The sequence below is a fragment of the Trachemys scripta genome, chromosome 5, assembly GCF_013100865.1.
Source record: "Trachemys scripta elegans isolate TJP31775 chromosome 5, CAS_Tse_1.0, whole genome shotgun sequence".
In the NCBI taxonomy this organism is placed as follows: Eukaryota; Metazoa; Chordata; order Testudines; family Emydidae; genus Trachemys; species Trachemys scripta.
The window spans coordinates 4,768,606-4,785,189 of NC_048302.1; the positions used below are offsets into that span (position 1 = coordinate 4,768,606).

The 16,584-nt window shown below is 42.1% G+C and overlaps 1 protein-coding gene across 1 annotated transcript in view; it reads left to right on the plus strand.

Annotated features, from left to right (window-relative positions):
* ADGRL3 (adhesion G protein-coupled receptor L3) overlaps nt 1–16,584 on the plus strand; it is a gene marked incomplete in the record, with an annotated part of 777,222 nt that overhangs the window by 290,566 nt on the left and 470,072 nt on the right. The window contains 1 exon segment of the mRNA XM_034772562.1: nt 315–569. Within this exon segment, the coding sequence (XP_034628453.1) occupies nt 515–569 (55 nt within the window).

The following is a 16,584-nucleotide window of genomic DNA, read 5'->3' on the forward strand; positions in this document are numbered from 1 at the left end:
GTGTTCCTACCAAACTGCTAATAATGGCCTGTGAGGGGAGGGGTTCTCAACCTTTTTCATTGGCGGACCCCTAAAATAGCTCGAACGGAGGTGTGGACTCCTTTGGAAATCTATTGTCTGTGTATATAATTGAATTCTGTTCAGTCAGTTTTCAGTCTGTCTTTCGCAGACCCTTTAGACGTAGTCTGCGGATCACAGATTGAGAACCACTGTGTTAAGGGAGCCCCTGTTTATACTTAAACCTGCTGTCTTGATTACCATGCACTAATCACCTGTTTTTGTTACTGACCTCGCTCTTTCTCTTTTGTTTGTAGGTCTCGATTCTGGATATTGGTTGTGGGTTTTTTTTTTTAATTTTTATGATTATAATTTTTGGTTGGCTTTTTCCCCTTCCCCTGTGGATGTGAATTGAGGACCTACGGAGGAGCTCTGGACGAGGGAACAGGAGGACGCTTACTTCATTTTATTTGGAAACGCTCGTTGCCGCGGTACCTTCAAGTTATATTCCACAGTCATGTGGTCATCACAGCTGCTGTTTTTCACAATGCTCTTAGCACCAGCAGTGCATGGTAAGAGAGAGGTGGGGGGAGTTGGTGGGGTGCTTAGGTTTTTTGCCTCTATCATCTGTGTGAAATTGATTTTCCTAGGGCCAAGGGGACCTAAGGCAGTGAGGAGGCCAAATCCCATTGAAACTCAGTAGAGTTTGGCGCAACACTCCTTCACATCTCTTTGAAAAGCCCAGCCGACATTATTGCAAAATAGGCCTGCAATAAAGAACCATTATTTGGCCTTAGGTAAAAAAGCTGTTTATGAACTAAACTGCTTGATGCGCGTGAGGTCATGTTGGAGATTTACATTAGACAGTCTGTCCAGTACACGACAGCTGAGTTTCTGCCCTGTGCTCAGGACCAGCACACAGGGTAGGCACCACTTAAGTCACACCTTGTCCTGGCCCTGTGCATGGGAGCTGAATTTCACCCTGTGTGACTAGATATCTCTGAGAGGCATTGTACAGCGTAGCCTACATTAACTACAGCTACAGAGAGGATGGGATCTCACTAAATTATCATCACTGATGCTGTTAGCACACATATTAACGTGCCACGGTGGCCATCATATTTTGTATTATCTTAAGCAAGTAGTTATAATCTATCCTTCATCACAGATTAAGGAAAAGTGAAAACGGATCCATCTCGCTATGTGGATAGGGCTTATAGGGCAATGTTTTTAACAATAGGAACCCAAAGTTAAGCTCCTAAAATAATTGGCCTGATTTCTAAATTGCTGAGTGCCTAGAAGAACCTGCTGGTGGGGGAGGGGATCAGCATTTTTGAAAATCTGGCAACTCCATTTGGGGGCCTTAAGGGGAGCTGAGCTCTTTTGAAATTCTGGCCTTAATGTCAGGTCATTGGGAGCACGCTGGACAATCCAAGCCATTGATTTAGGTGTAGGCTTTAGGCTCCTAGTTTTGAATATCTTGGAGAGAATTCCACATCCACTCTCGGCACGTGGTAGTTTCCCAAAGCTAAGGCTTTAGAGTTAGTGGGGAAGGAAAAACAACGAGAAAAATACATAGTGCATCGAGTCTACTGGCATCGCTTTTACCACCTTTATGCCCTAGAGCGCTCTCTCGCTCTCTCTTAGTGTTTAAGCAAACTTTCCCACTGATTTCAAAAATTTAATTTATAATTAAATGGTGTCAAAAAATTGTGGCTGGAAAAAAAACCCAAGCTATATGGAAGGAGCTGTTGGTTCTACTCAGGAAGTTAAATGGTAAATGTTGTTTTGCAAATCTTTATAATTAAACAATATTAATAGTTAAAGCAATTAACAATTTAAATGCCCCTCTGGCAGTTTTGGTTTTAGTCAGAATGCCAGTGTAGTCTGAGAGCTCGCTTGCTAGTTTTGCTGAATGAAAATGCCAGAATACTAGGAGTCAAGTTGCCCCACAAATGAGCAGACACCAAAGATGCAAAAACCGGGGGGGCCTGATTTTTCCCACAGATCTGCTCTTTGGCGAGTCATTTACTCCTATGCAAACTGAGTGGAAAGCATGGCTGGTGTCAGTGACTCCACAAGGGGCACCACAGTGGGAAATCAGGTCCCTCGGTGTTAGCGATGACCCTTTGTAACCCACCCATCAGTGTGTGTTACATGTCCTCCAGTGTGGCTGATCCACAGAGGTTATGAGTCTGTTACAGCTACAGCACCTGGCTTTTTGGTTCAAGTGGTATGAGCTCTGGAGAGCTCTGGTTCCACCCCTGCTGGTGGCCAAGCCAGCAGCCATCCCACCAGAGCCTGGACCCACAGCAGTTCATGGTGTTTCTGCTAAGAGGAGGGTAATAGGAGTAATTTGTGAGCATGCATTTAGCCTAAGGTAGGGGGAAGGGTGCACCCACTAAAATATGAGTTACGCAGAAGGTCAGAGTAGATGATCTAATGGTCCCTTTGGGTATCAAAATCTGCAAAGCTCAATACCTGCTGCTCTTTCTGGCCCTATCCCGTACCATTTGCACAGCAGTGTATCCATGAGTGGGGTGGAGAAGCAGATTAAGTGTGGAATTTTCTGCTCTCCAGCTTGAGAATCATTCTGGAGCGTTTGTGTAAGTACACACAGCAGCCAGAATTCAGCCGTGTGCTAAATATGAAATTGATCTGGTTAAGACCTTCTCATTCTTGTCTCCTAAGAGATCTCTTTAACGTAGACAGAAGGTTTGCCTGGGAAGCTGTTTTCTAAGACCGTATCAAGATTTAATGTTTTGGATTCTGTTGTTACAAACTGTGAAAGTATCTGGTGATCAAGATAATTCCAGGGATGTGTATTAATTGGTGGGGTTTTATTTGTATTGGGGTATTTTTTGAGTCTTATTTTTCAGGTAATCTGATTGCCCCTTCTTCCATCTGCAGCTTGTACATTACACTTTGGGCTGGTCTACACTTAGTCCGGACTTCGGACTAAGGTACGCAAATTCAGCTACGTTAATAACGTAGCTGAATTCGAAGTACCTTAGTCCGGACTTACCGCGGTCCAGACGCGGCCGGAAGTCTCCCCCCGTCGACGCCGCATACTCCTCTCGGCGAGCTGGAGTACCGGCGTCGATTGTGAGCACTTCCGGGATCGATCCCAGAACATCGATGGCGTGCCTCCGGACCAGCCGGTAAGTGTAGACTAGGCCCTAGTTCTTGTATGTTGGGACAATGGAAGGATTGCTGCATAGATAGATATATATCTAGGCATGGCCAGTGCTGCCATGCATTTGTTTTTGTGGCTACATTTTCCCACCTCCGATAAATGTGTAAGGTTCAAAGTCACACAGTTGTGTAAGAAGACGTGCCAGGCATACCATTTCTGGGCGCATATTCTGTGCTTCAGGTTGTGATCTCAGGTGTGAGGTCAGAGGACGCTTGACTGCACTGTAGTGTGAGACGAAACAACCCCCTAGAGACGCTGCCTGAGTGGGATGCTTTCATGTTGCTGTTCAGCAGAAATGATACAGGGAAAAAACCTCAATTGCTGCATTTCCTTGGTGATATTGTCATGGTTGCTGCACCATAAACACCACCCAGACACAGACCTCCAGTGTTGGCCAGTGCTGCTTCATGCCTCACATACCGGTGAAATTCTCCCTGCCCTGAGGCCTGTGTTTGGGCTGTAGTGGGACTGAAGTGATGCACAGGACTTGTGCTGGCCCTCTGTACCTCTACGCAGGACCATAACCTGCTAATTTATTCAGTAGGAAACTCCTTCACCGCAGACCCGTTTGCAAGGTGCTGCTGCTGCCCTGATGAAGCCAGTCAACCCAAGAGTTGACCCTTTGCTGTGTTAGCTGCACCCAGTACACAAAGTTCTAGAGTTAGCTGAAGTGGAAAACAGCAACGTTAAAAGAAAAAAAAACATCGGAGGGCTCTGGAATGACGGGAATTTGCCACTGAGCTCACTGGGATTCATAGGAGTCATGCAGTATCTGGGGGAGATGCACATTTCGGGCCAGACTGCAGCCCAAAGCCATTGGCTCTGCTCTGCATTTGGGGAGGGGATGACAAGGGGTCTGCTGCAATTCCTCTTGGGGGCTCTGCAACACACGGCACACAGCTGGATCTGCCACTCTTTGAAAGGTGGCGAGTGGAGAAGGGAGTGTAAGACCATGGCCCTGCACCCACCGCAGCTGGCTCCCTTTGAAGAGAATCCCTTCATTGTCCAGGGGGTACAAGGTCCAGACTTGTGTCTGGCCTTTGAACAGGATTTTCAGGGAGCATTGTCTTCGCTCACTTGCCCCAATGTGCACCTGAGCAAGCCACCTGCAAGCTGTCCCTTAGCCTGTTCTGGAACAAGCATGTTTATTGTAGATGGATAATGACCTTCTCAGATGTTACAGCCCCTCCTCCCCAACCCCACCAAGTAACCTGCCCTCCCCCCAACGAGGTGGATTTCTTTCTGTCTTAAAAGGGGTGAACAGACAGAGCTCCATGAACTCCATTTGCTCTAATGCCAGTCTAATGTGGAAAACACTCAGACGCTGATGATGGGCAGCAACCCCCTAGGCTGCCCTGGCATCTTATTTAAACACAAATGTATTGCTAAAGGTGAGTTTAGATGTAAAGCTTCTCAGTGCATTGTATAAAAACAAAATTCAGACTTCTACATCACTAACCAGCAGGCCGAGAGAGATGCAACACAGGTGTGTGTGATCTGAAATTACACTGATCTCTAACCAGATAATGATCTCTTACCTCGAACCTCTTAATAGCTCTGAAAAAATGATGCAAACCTCTGCGGCCCCGAGAGATCTGTACACTGAATGTCTTGTCACATGATTATTTTTGGTCCCGTTTTGGATTTCCAGAAACCAGGATGCCCAAGAGGATTTGTACTCCAGCCAGATCTAGCAAAATCATTTTCAACTGACCTCTGTATATTTAGGACATGGGCTATCTTGGCTTTCTGTTTCAGAGAACTAGTCTAAGCTGGGGCTGAAGTACTGTAACTGTTGTTTGCCAGGCGGAAAAGCAATTTGCAATCCTGTCCAGTCATGCATTGCAGCAGCTGGGAGGAGAGGGTCCCACCTGCTATTCTGTTCCCAGCCTTCCTAAGGCCTTTGTACCATTTACTGCCATTTTTGGTGGGCAGCTGTGGGCGGGGGAGGGTCTCTTCTTTGTAAGGAGATGGCGTTCACAGGACAAGCTGATTTCTCACTGCATTAGCAGGTCAGGGTACAGGGCCAGGTTCTGTGTTGTTTTTGGTGGGCGCCTTGGAAATATTTATTACTCCACAGTACTGGAAGTTGTCTGGTGACAATGATTCTGTTAAAGCAATCAGCATTATCTTTCTTTGGGAAGTATATGATGCTAGCAAACTAGTCCTTGGTGATCGAGAGCTGCTTAACGTGAGCTGAACGTTTGCTTTCTTACTTTTGGAAAACTGTGGAAGCACGGCCACCTTTTAAAATACATACTATGTTGCTTTTATACTTGTACAAGTGTTATGTTAGCTTGTGAATGGAGGGTAATTGCCTTTTGTATGCTACTCTTTATATAGTCACAGTGAAATACAAGAGACATGTTTTATTAGTTGTGAAATAGCCAAGTTGACATCCAGGCTTCTGCCTAACTTCATTGTTTTAAAAGATTAATCATCCTTGAAATATTTATAATATTTGCTAGGCTAGGCAGTTGGTATTACTGCAGCAGAGCCCCCATTTTTATAGGAGACGAGGTGATGAAAGAAAAGCTTTTCCTGGTAAAAGGGCTGACCACAGATGTATACCACAGGGTTTTTATTAGCAGCACAGTACTAAATTCAGGAGTATTAAATTCTCCAGCTGATGGCGGTCTGATCTATAAGCCGGTAGAGGGTGAAATTCAACCCTGCAAAGGTCCTATCCACCACTTAATTCTCACTTAAGCCATTAAGTGGTGCAAAGGGCAGTGTGCAGGGTCCTCCCTACACAGGGGTGAATTTCACACAGAGTAAATAGGGGGATTTCTGTTTTTTTTTTTTATCCTTCTTCTTCAGCGTTCTGCAAACGTGCCTTCTCAAAGAGTTCTTACACACCAATGCATTATGGAGGCTAAAAGCAAGCAAAATCTTCTTTCACTTGCAATCCACAATGTTTGCTAGGCACATGCAAATTTGTGATGAATTTCCCAGCTCTCTCTCACCTAGAAAACTAGATAGTAGCTATGAGTTGGCAAAGCATTCTGGCTTTGAGCATGCAAATAAACATATCAAGGGATAACCACCTCCCTTTGTTTTTCAAATATGTATGTTACATCGATCCAGAACACATGGGTTTTTTTGTTCTGGACTAAAGCATTGTACAACACTGATTTAGATGAGTCTACTTGCTCTCACTATTCTAGAAGGAAAGTGGGATTCTTAGTGAATAATCTGTATGCCACTGCCCATGATACGTGACCAGCTTGGAGCTGTTGCATGGCAAGCCTGGTGCCTGAGCCCTGGCAGTCAACTAAATGTGTGTGCTCTGAGTTCATAGTGGTAATTAAGCCATACAATATGACAGCATGCGAATTACAGTGTGGTAATTCACCCCCGAAGCATTTAGGCACAAAGGATGAAGGCCAAATGGCCTTTGTGCATCTAAGTGTGAATTATTGTACCATAATTTACTCTCCATCACATTTGACTGTAATTTTAAAATGTTTTTGTTTTATTTTTTTCCAAAGTTATAAAATGCCCCAAAAGATAGTATTGGGAAGTCTAACACACGTTCACGAAGAGAACAGCAGGAGAGAAAGACAGGAATTTGCTGGGTCCTAAGGTCTCAGGAGTTGTTTTAGATGCATTTATTCACCCTAGCCACTAAATGAGTTTTGTGATGTGGACACCTGCCTGCCAAAAACTGCACTGGGATCAGCAACTCATTTCACATAGGCTATCAAACAGTCATTCTGTAGGGTAATTTATTTCAGTTACTTATTATCTGATCTCGATGTGATCTGGGGACCTTATCCCAGGGCCAGTCTTCTGAGCCATTCAATCTCTGTCTAGTTCATAAAGCAGACAGACACCCCCACAACAAAAATCACCATTACAGCTGGCAGCCTTGTTACCAGTCTCAGCAAAGGTTGAATAATCATAGAGACTGCACTGTCTGGAGCAAATTGGCAGCAGGGTGATGCTGCTGCTGGTAAGTTTGATCTGCTGTAGCTCACGTCACAAGTGTCATAAAAACAGACTCTAAAAATTGGCACAAAAACACTAGGAGAAAATGATTGGAAAATGCCTTAAAACCTTACATCTAAAATGGGTTCTGTTCTGCAGGAAAGGGTTGTCTTAATGATAAGAATGCAGTGTTGTTCATTGGAATTCATTCTGTAGGTCAATAAATCCTTCTGGGACAGGTAGTCATGGGTTGCTAACATCACTGCGTCACGTGCTCATAGCCATGTAGATACATTCTTTAAAACCAAACAAACCTGTGATAAACAGGGTATCAGAGCAGGTGATCTAAGCATCCCACCTGGCCTGAAACACCATGAAATTACAGAACACCGTTTTATTGTAGAGTAATTCATCTGCCATTCAAAAACATCAACATTTTTGTCAGCTATGGGTGGAGCACCTGTAGCTAAGATTGCCTAAGTGTTCCCGTTATAACAAGAGGCCATTGCATGTTTGATATTTTCTACACTCAGACTACAGATTGTTAGCTCCGGGAGTGCGGAACTGTTTTCTTTGCTTCTTGTCTATGTGGCATCTGGGACACTGGGGCCCTGATCCTCAATTAGGTTCCTCGGTACTACAATAATACAAATAATGGATACTAACTGCAGATGTTTACCTTTATGAGAGAGCTGTCCCTGTTCTTTCCCTCCCTTCTAAGGTATTCCTTTCTGGATTTGTTACAGTATTTATACCTCTGTCTTTCTTTCTGATAATGCTCTTAATGCTGAAATGTGTAGCGGAAGGAAGGCGACCCATTCGTGGCTAGCCTGGCCCTTGCCCTGCACCAAGTGCAGTCTGCATAAGGACTGGCTTGCAGTCAGTGCCCATGGGAAATGCAGGCACTGTGTGTTACCTGCCTCTCTGGGTATGCATGGTGTTCCGAAGGGGTTGGAGCCATGCCGAGGGAGATCAGTACAGCAAGGGGAGGGAGGAGTAGGCTGCATCCCCGTCTGCATGCTTGTGAACTAAGGGAACATTTGTCTTCCAATTCCTCTCCGAATTCCATCAGGTCCACCTGGGATGCTGTGCTCCACACTGGCCTTACTGTTGAGCTTTGCCTATATAGAATAATTGAGCCATAACTGTCTGAGCAGTGGCCTTGTCTATAGTTTGTCATATTATTGCATATTCTAAAGCTACTCTTCAAAAGGTGGCAGTAGCATCCATAATAGAAATGACATTTGAAAGTGCTTTAACTTCTGGAAACATACTGAGCAATGAGATTCTGTGTGGCACCCCATGGGATGGGGATGGCTGATGGCTCTGAGCCACCTGTGTGCCCTCCTGATCTGGAGGCTGGAGGGACGCTCCCTGGCATAATTTAGATTGTCCCAATGGCCTGTCTAATTTAGAGCAGCCTGGGCTCCTACCCTCAGTCTCTGCTAGGGGGGTGTTTCTGAAAGGGTGCAGTACTCACTCCCCTCTGAGCCTGGAGAACTCTGGCCTCCTCCTCCTCCCTGCTCATGTGGAGAGTCCAGTGGGGGTGGTGGCACTAACTGCTCGGGGAACAAAGGAAGCACTGTGTGCCCAGCCCTTGCTCAGCTGGGGTAACTGCCTTGCCCCTTCTCAGAAACAAGCACATCTTGCCTTCAGTCGTTTGCTTTTTTGGAGCCCAGCACATCGCATGGGGGTGGGAGGAAGAAATTCAGCCCACGATTGGTGAGGATAATGTATTTGCTGCTCTCTCGTGCATTGCTGCTCACCTTCAAACTGTTCTAGACGTACGTAGCATCATAGCTACTGCTCCAGTTAGATTGGGATTGTTGTTCTCTTATTACAGCTTAAAAATGGGTGAGGGTCATTTATTAATGTTTAATTGTAGTATTCTAAAACTGGAGGTTGCAAAGGGCGTGATTTAGTAATGAGAGTGGATCACAAATCCACCGCCGTGCATCCTGTCTTGTGTGGTACGCTCTCTCAGGAGAACGCTAGGCAATCGTTTCTAAGCAGGCGTTTTAGGCTGGCGACAATAGCACACAACAGTTGGAATGGCCCCGGTCACTCAGCAGCTTTGTAAATTACAGGCTGTTGTGAACCTTGCTGCATGGCAGAATCTCTGCAGGCAGATAAAACTAGCGTGTCGTTATAAAAAATAGAAGGCTGATAATAATCACACAGGGTGTATACCACATATATCACCCAACAGATCATCTCTGTTCCTTTTAATGTGTGGCCCCTTTGCTAGGAAGGAGGATTCAGGCATTGAGGCTGACAAAATCTCATGTGGAAAGAAGTCCCGTTATTCCACTGGCTGAGACACAGATTTGCTTTGCAAGACAGAAGTCGGCCATTAAAATAACAAGATGGATTTATGGCCAAAACCTGTTTATCACTGAAATAATGTTTTGCCAACTTATTTGCCCACATAGCAGTGTGTAATTGGCAACATGTTTCATGTGAGAATGCTCTTTTTTAATAGCTGAATCCCATCTTCCATCCAAATCCAGGTCACTGAATATTAAAAACCAAGCAAAAAGCTAAACTTTTACACAGGTGAGTCATCTACAATGTGACTAATGGAAGGGTTCTATTTTTAACACTTCCATTTCACTGACATGAATTGAAATCTGTCCTGTCATTGCTGTCTGTGATCTTACAGGCATGTTTAATTAAAATTTTTACTATTAGTTATCATTGTGAGGGATTCTAGGGACTCAAAATTAATAATGTTTGGTTGTTTTACTTCATTTGATTGAAAAAAGAAATTGGCCTGTTGGTCAGAAGCCAAATACATAATAAATTTATATAATCAGTAGACACCTTCCAGCCTGTATGCACCGCTGACAGAACTGCTTGGAAGTCATATATTATAATATCAGACAGCCATAAAAATAAATAAACTCTAGTTGCTTGTTTCCGTGCACAGCGAAGAGAGCACACTGAGCCGGCCTGGCACGGATACTGACTTCGCGAGCTGATAAACGCTAATTGGTAAGTGAATATTCTGACAGGGTCTTAACTCTTTAATCCTTTCTACTGCTGCCAGACGTGGAACGATCACCTTGATACACTCCAGCTCTCCCTTGTATTTAGGCTGGAGTACTCAGCGGAGCTTAAGGGATTCGGGCACACAACTTCTGCTGGAATCCAACAGGATTTGGGCGCCGGACCAAATTAATTAGGAATTCAGTTGTCCAAGACATACTGTTGATAAGATTTACCATTAAAACTTTTAAAACAATGGAACGAGAGCACTCTTACAGCAAGTAAAACAACTGTCGCCTTTCAATGTGGATTGCTTTCACCTATAGTTCGATATGTCTCTCCTGTTCAGTTGAATAACCATGATGCCCATTACCATGAACAAGGCACAAGTTGAGCATACAGATTTCATAGTTCCAATGAGCGGAAGGGGGCATAACATCCTATTTAGATACCTGTGTGCCCTTCTTGGCTTACCATCTTACAATCTATTAATGTATATATCCTCACAACGCCCGTGCGAGGCAGAGAAGTGGTATTATCCCCATTGTATAGATGGGAAAATAAGGGACAGGATAGAAAAAGTGACTTGGAACCTTTGGCTGAGCTGGGAACTGAAATGAAGTTTTGCTTCTTACTTCCCTACGTGATATGGTCTTTGTGCATCTAGAGAACTGGATACTGGTGGAGGTAGAAATCCTGTTGGGAAGAACACAAATTATTTAGATTAATCCTGTGTGCATCATGAGTTGATGCATCAAAGGTAAGAATGTCCTAGCAGATTGCAAACATTGTGGAAAAATCTGATGTCCCATGGATCAAGCCTCTTGATAAAAGTTGGGGTAGGTGGATAAGAGTAAGGGCAGACCGGCACATAATCAGGTCACCTAGTAATGTTGTAATGATATAAAATAATTACAGATAAAAATTTGCTATTAAAATTATTATGCCAGTCACAAACTTTAAGAGGTTTTATGCATTCTTTTTTGGCTACAATTATTGCAGGCTTAATCAGGTGTATTTTATAGATAGTCAAGTGCTTATTTTATTCCTAACTTTTTTTTTTATCCTGGTGGAATCTTAGGCTGAAGGAAAAGGGTGATTTACCTGAAAGTTATTCTTTAAATATGCAAGCTGACAGTAATGCAACAAAAAATTAATATTTGCAAGTCAATTTCCAAATGTTCATGCTGGGAATAAACAGCCCAAGTACCAAAAAACCCACCAGTAACCCTTCAGTAACATTAACAGGGCAATAGAATCACTGTATGGAATCCATGGCTTTGCTTGCTGACCTCATTTCTCTGCTCTGCCATACATGTCAGAGATCGTCTAGGCATCTTTGAGCCTGCCTCAGTGTGGGGAATGGACTGGATGACCTTTTGAGGTCTTTTCCAGCCCTACAGTCCTATGTGTCTATATAGTCCCTCTTTACCCAATCTTTTCTATTTTCCTTATAGTTTAAAATCTCTAGGGGCTGCATGGGTGAGCTTTATAATCTCAGAGTCAGGTGATTTTGTATGCACTGAGACTCAGAAACTCAGCACTGTGGGGGCAGAGGAGGTATCCTTTGTTTTTAATACAATCCCCTTTTTTGGATACTAAATTTATAACGTGCATAAAATATTTGACCTCTGGAGAGGTGCTGACATGTCGAGCTGCATCATCCCTTGTTGGCCAGTTGATAGAATGGCGCTGAAAATAACATTTAAGCAGGTCTTGTGTATTCATTATCGCTCTGGAATGCCATTGTGGTGAGAAGTTTAAAGTAGGGCAACCTTAGGGACGTAAGGAAACTGAGACAATGAGATAGGAATGGCAGCAGTCATCAAACCATAGAATTGCTGGAGTTTTTTAATGCATTAATTGTTTAGCAATCAGTGTAGGCTGTAGGCTGTGTGCATCTATGGAAACGGGGCTTCTGAATAAAAGTGGTCTGAGTATAGATTGTTTTGGCTTCTTCCTCCACTCCCACTTAAGCATGCACACACATCCAGCTCCGATTAGAAATTGTATGATTTACATTCCCCTTAATCTGCATAGCTTGATGTGATTTTCACTCCGGAGCTGCTGCTACTTCCTCCATCATTTTATTCATCTATAGAGTCACTGATTGATAGTACTTATGTTAGCACAACATTATTTGTACATGATGATATTAATTTAAAATAATAGTAACCAATCAGGTAATCTGAAAATATTTCAAAAGCTAGTTAGAGCTGTGTAGAAGCATTGTAACAAATTATATGCTTTCGATGGACATTTGATTTTTTTCATTAAAAATGAAAACCCCAAAGCTGAAATATTTCAGCTATACATTTAAATATATTTATATGGAAATGTTGCTGTGTTGATTCATGGCCCTTGTAGTTCCTATTGCCACATGTCCCCATTCTCCTCTGTGAGCTGGGTTCCCCATCCAGACCACATCTTCCATGAGCCATCATGGCTGGGGAATGCCATGATGCACCGCCTCCCTTTTCCAAAGGTGAAATTGTAGTGCATTATGGGAGATGTAGTCCTACCAGGGCTATCTAGAGAGAAGAATGTGGCCACGAGGCACCTGAACGACAGCTCCCTTGACACACTGTGGTAGTATTTCCAAATCAAAAGTAATTTTGTGGGCTGAAATTTTCAATATTCAAATTTCTGCTGAAAAAAACATAAATTTTCTGTTTGACAAAAATCCCATGTTTTGACCAGTCCGACAAACCCTGAACTTCACCAAAAGCTCGATTGAAGTTTGCTAGTAAGCATCCATATGCAATTGTAGTTGTAAACTATTTTCAACTCAGTAATTTATTTTTTGCATGGTTTCATCCCTGAACTGGACAAATCTTGGCGGTTTCTTATATGTTCTGCCATCAGGGGTGGCTTTCCTCTACTGTTTGACTTTATCCAAATCTAAAATTCAAAGCTAAATTTGGAGGGCCCCCCCAAAAAAGAATAAAAATAAACAAGCTCACACATATACCTGTGAACTATACACGTTTAATGCTAATACAATTTAATTGTCTCATATGCTGTGGGGGAGGGGTGTACAATGCAATATCCTACAAAAAGGGCAGTTAAAAAACAAACAAAAAGCCCCAACCATAGTTCTTATTGGCTGATGACAGTTATAACATTCTGGCAGTCTGTGTAGTTAGATACTACTATGTATCCAGTGTAGCTTCATGTTTGAGATCTCATCAGGGGTGTTATCCTTTAAAGTGTGTCCTGTGTGACAAGTTGAGTCCCAGTGCGGCATAGGCCTTGAAGGTATTTCCATATTGGCTTGAACCCTTTGTAATGCACCATCAACAATGGAACTCTCCCAGGCATAACGTGATACATGGCAACAATACGTCTTATTAGCAAATATAACCATTGATGCGTAAAGGCAAAGACAGTTAAGAAGCTGCTTAGTCTTTAGTGTCAATCCTCACAAAGTCCTGGAAGATAACGGGTGCCTACTGTAGTTGCACACTAGCATTCGCACATGCTGGTGCTGACCCAATTTCCTGTTGGCCTGCAGAGCAATTGTATGAAGAGAACAACTCCTATGTTCTCACAGCCAACCAATGTAAGGATGTGGTACAGTATTTACATAGAGGCAAGGGTGGGTGTAATGCAAATGTTATGATGCCAATGAGGATACATGATACTGCCATTGAAATGAAATGCTATAGGGCACAATTAGAGACAGGGTTTGATTTTCACAAATTTCCTGGACTTGACACCAGTTTCCTTAATGTGACACCTCTTTGTTCATACAGAATATCAAAATGGCACTTAAATTACCCTTTGAGTAGAGAAGGTAATAATAACCATGCATTATAATGTGTTTAAAACACAGTGTTGCTTCAGTCGGCGTTTCAGATTTAACTTTCAAATGCTTTTCATCTGCAGATTGCAAATTTGACAGACACTTTTTATTGGTTTTAGCCTGCAAAGACTATTTTAACTTCCTAAACGGAACAGTGTTTATTTGCATTTGGCAGGAGTTTGTAGCACAGTGAATTAGCAGTAAACTGATACTTAAGTTCTGATGTATATAGAAATTAATTCTTCACAGGTTTTGATTGTCTGCCTTTCTCTATGCCATCGTGTGTTTACACAAAAATTATTTCTTCAGCGCAGGGAATCCTTTTTCCTGTTCAGGAGCTTGAATAAGACTTTGCATTGAGTAATTTGCACAACTCAACAAAACCATGTATTAAATAAAAATATAATAATATTGAACGAGACTACTTTAGTGCACCAAGCAGATCATCTTGCGTGCTCTTAGATTCCATATAAGTAGAACAGATCAATGTTGATCTATAGTATATATTGTCTGGATGTGCCTAGTACAGAATGGCTATGCTAAATATTATCTGTATTTCAATTGTATATGAAATTAAAAATCCCACTGTTAACGCAACATTGAGTCTGTGGCGTAAGTAATCAGAAATTAAGCAATGTAAAAATCCAGGTTCCAACAGCAAGGCTAAGTTGGCCATATTGCACCTGCTATCTAATGTAATATAGTGGGAATCTGTCGTCATCACACTTGCACTGTAAACTCTTAGGAGCAGGGTCTGTCTCTCTTTATGTTTGTACAGCACTTAGGAAAACGCAGCCCTGAACTCTAGGCGCTACCATACCAGTACTGGTGAACTCTTACCATTCCCTACCCCCCCCACACCCAGGCATGCATTTTAATTAGGGCTGTCAATTAATCACAGTTAACTCATGCGATTAACTGAAAAAAAGTAATCGCGATTACAACAATTAATCGTGATTAATCGCACTTCTAACAATAGAATACCAATTGAAATGTATTAAATATTCTTGGATATTTTTCTACATTTTCAATATTGATTTCAGTTACAACACAGAATACAAAGTGCACAGTGCTCACTTTATATTATTTTTTATTACAAATATTTGCACTGTAAAAATGATAAACAAAAGAAATAGTATTTTCAGTTCACCTCATACAAGTACTGAAGTGCAATCTCTTGATCATGAAAATGTAACTTACAAATGGAGATTGTTTTTGGTTACATAACTGCACTCAAAAACAAAACAGTGTAAAACTTTAGAGCTTATACGTCCACTCAGTCCTACTTCTTATTCTGCCAATTGCTAAGACAAACAAGTTTGTTTACATTGACGGGAGATAATGCTGCCTACTTATTTACAATGTCACCTGAAAGTGAGAACAGGCATTTGCATGGCAGTTTTGTAGCCGGCGTTGCAAGGTATGTACATGCCAGATTTGCTAAACATTTGTATGCCCCTTCATGCTTTGGTCACCATAAAGTGGACATGCTTCCATGCTGATGAGGCTTGTTTAAAAAAATAATGCATCAATTAAATTTGTGACTGTACTCCTTGAGGAAAGAGTTGTATGTCTCCTGCTCTGTTTTACCCACATTCTGCCATATATTTCATGTTTTAGCAGTCTCGAATGATGACCCAGCACATATTCGTTTTAAGAACACTTTCACAATAGATTTAACAAAACGCAAAAATGTGAGATTTTTAAAAATAGCTACAGCACTCAACCCAAGGTTTAAGAATCTGAAGTGCTGTCCAAAATCTGAGGGACGAGGTGTGGAGCATGCTTTCAGAAGTCTTAAAAGAGCAACACGCTGATGGGGAAACTACAGAACCCAAACCACCAAAAAAGAAAATCAGCCTTCTGCTGGTGGCATCTGACTCAGATTATGAAAATAAACACGTGTCAGTCCGCACTGCTTTGGATCTTTATCAAGCAGAACCAGCCGTCAGCATGAATGCATGTCCTCTGGAATGGTGGTTGAAGCGTGAAGGGACATATGACTCTTTAGCGCATCTGGCATATAAATATTTTGCAATGCTGGCTACAACAGTGCCATGTGAATGCCTGTTCTTACTTTCAGGTGACATTGTAAACAAGAAGAAGGCAGCATTACCTCCTGCAAATAGTGACCCAACCTTCTTTGTCTGAGTGATTGGCTGACCAAGAAGTAGGACTGAGTGGACTTGTAGGCTCTAAAGTTTTATATTGTTTTATTTTTGAATGCAGTTCTTTTTGTACATAAGTCTACATTTGTAACTTCAACTTTCATGTTACGGAGATTGCACTACAGTACTTGTATGAGGTGAATTGAAAAAACGTTTTGTTTTGTATTTTACAGTGCAAATATTTGTAATAAAAATAAATAAAAGTGAGCACTGTACACTTTGTATTGTGTTGTAATCGAAATTAATATATTTGAAAATACAGTAAACATCCAAAATATTTTAAATAAATGGTATTCTATTGTTTAATAGCGTGATTAATCACAATTAATTTTTTTAATCACACGATTAATTGTGATTAATTTTTTTAATTGCTTGACAGCCCGAAATTAAATTATTTTTAATCAAAATGGGCTCCCTGCCCTCTCTCCCCATCAGTCATTGGCTGGTGCTGAATTGAGGACCGGGGCTCTGCCAGAGCTTGTTTTTAGACTTTGGTTTTG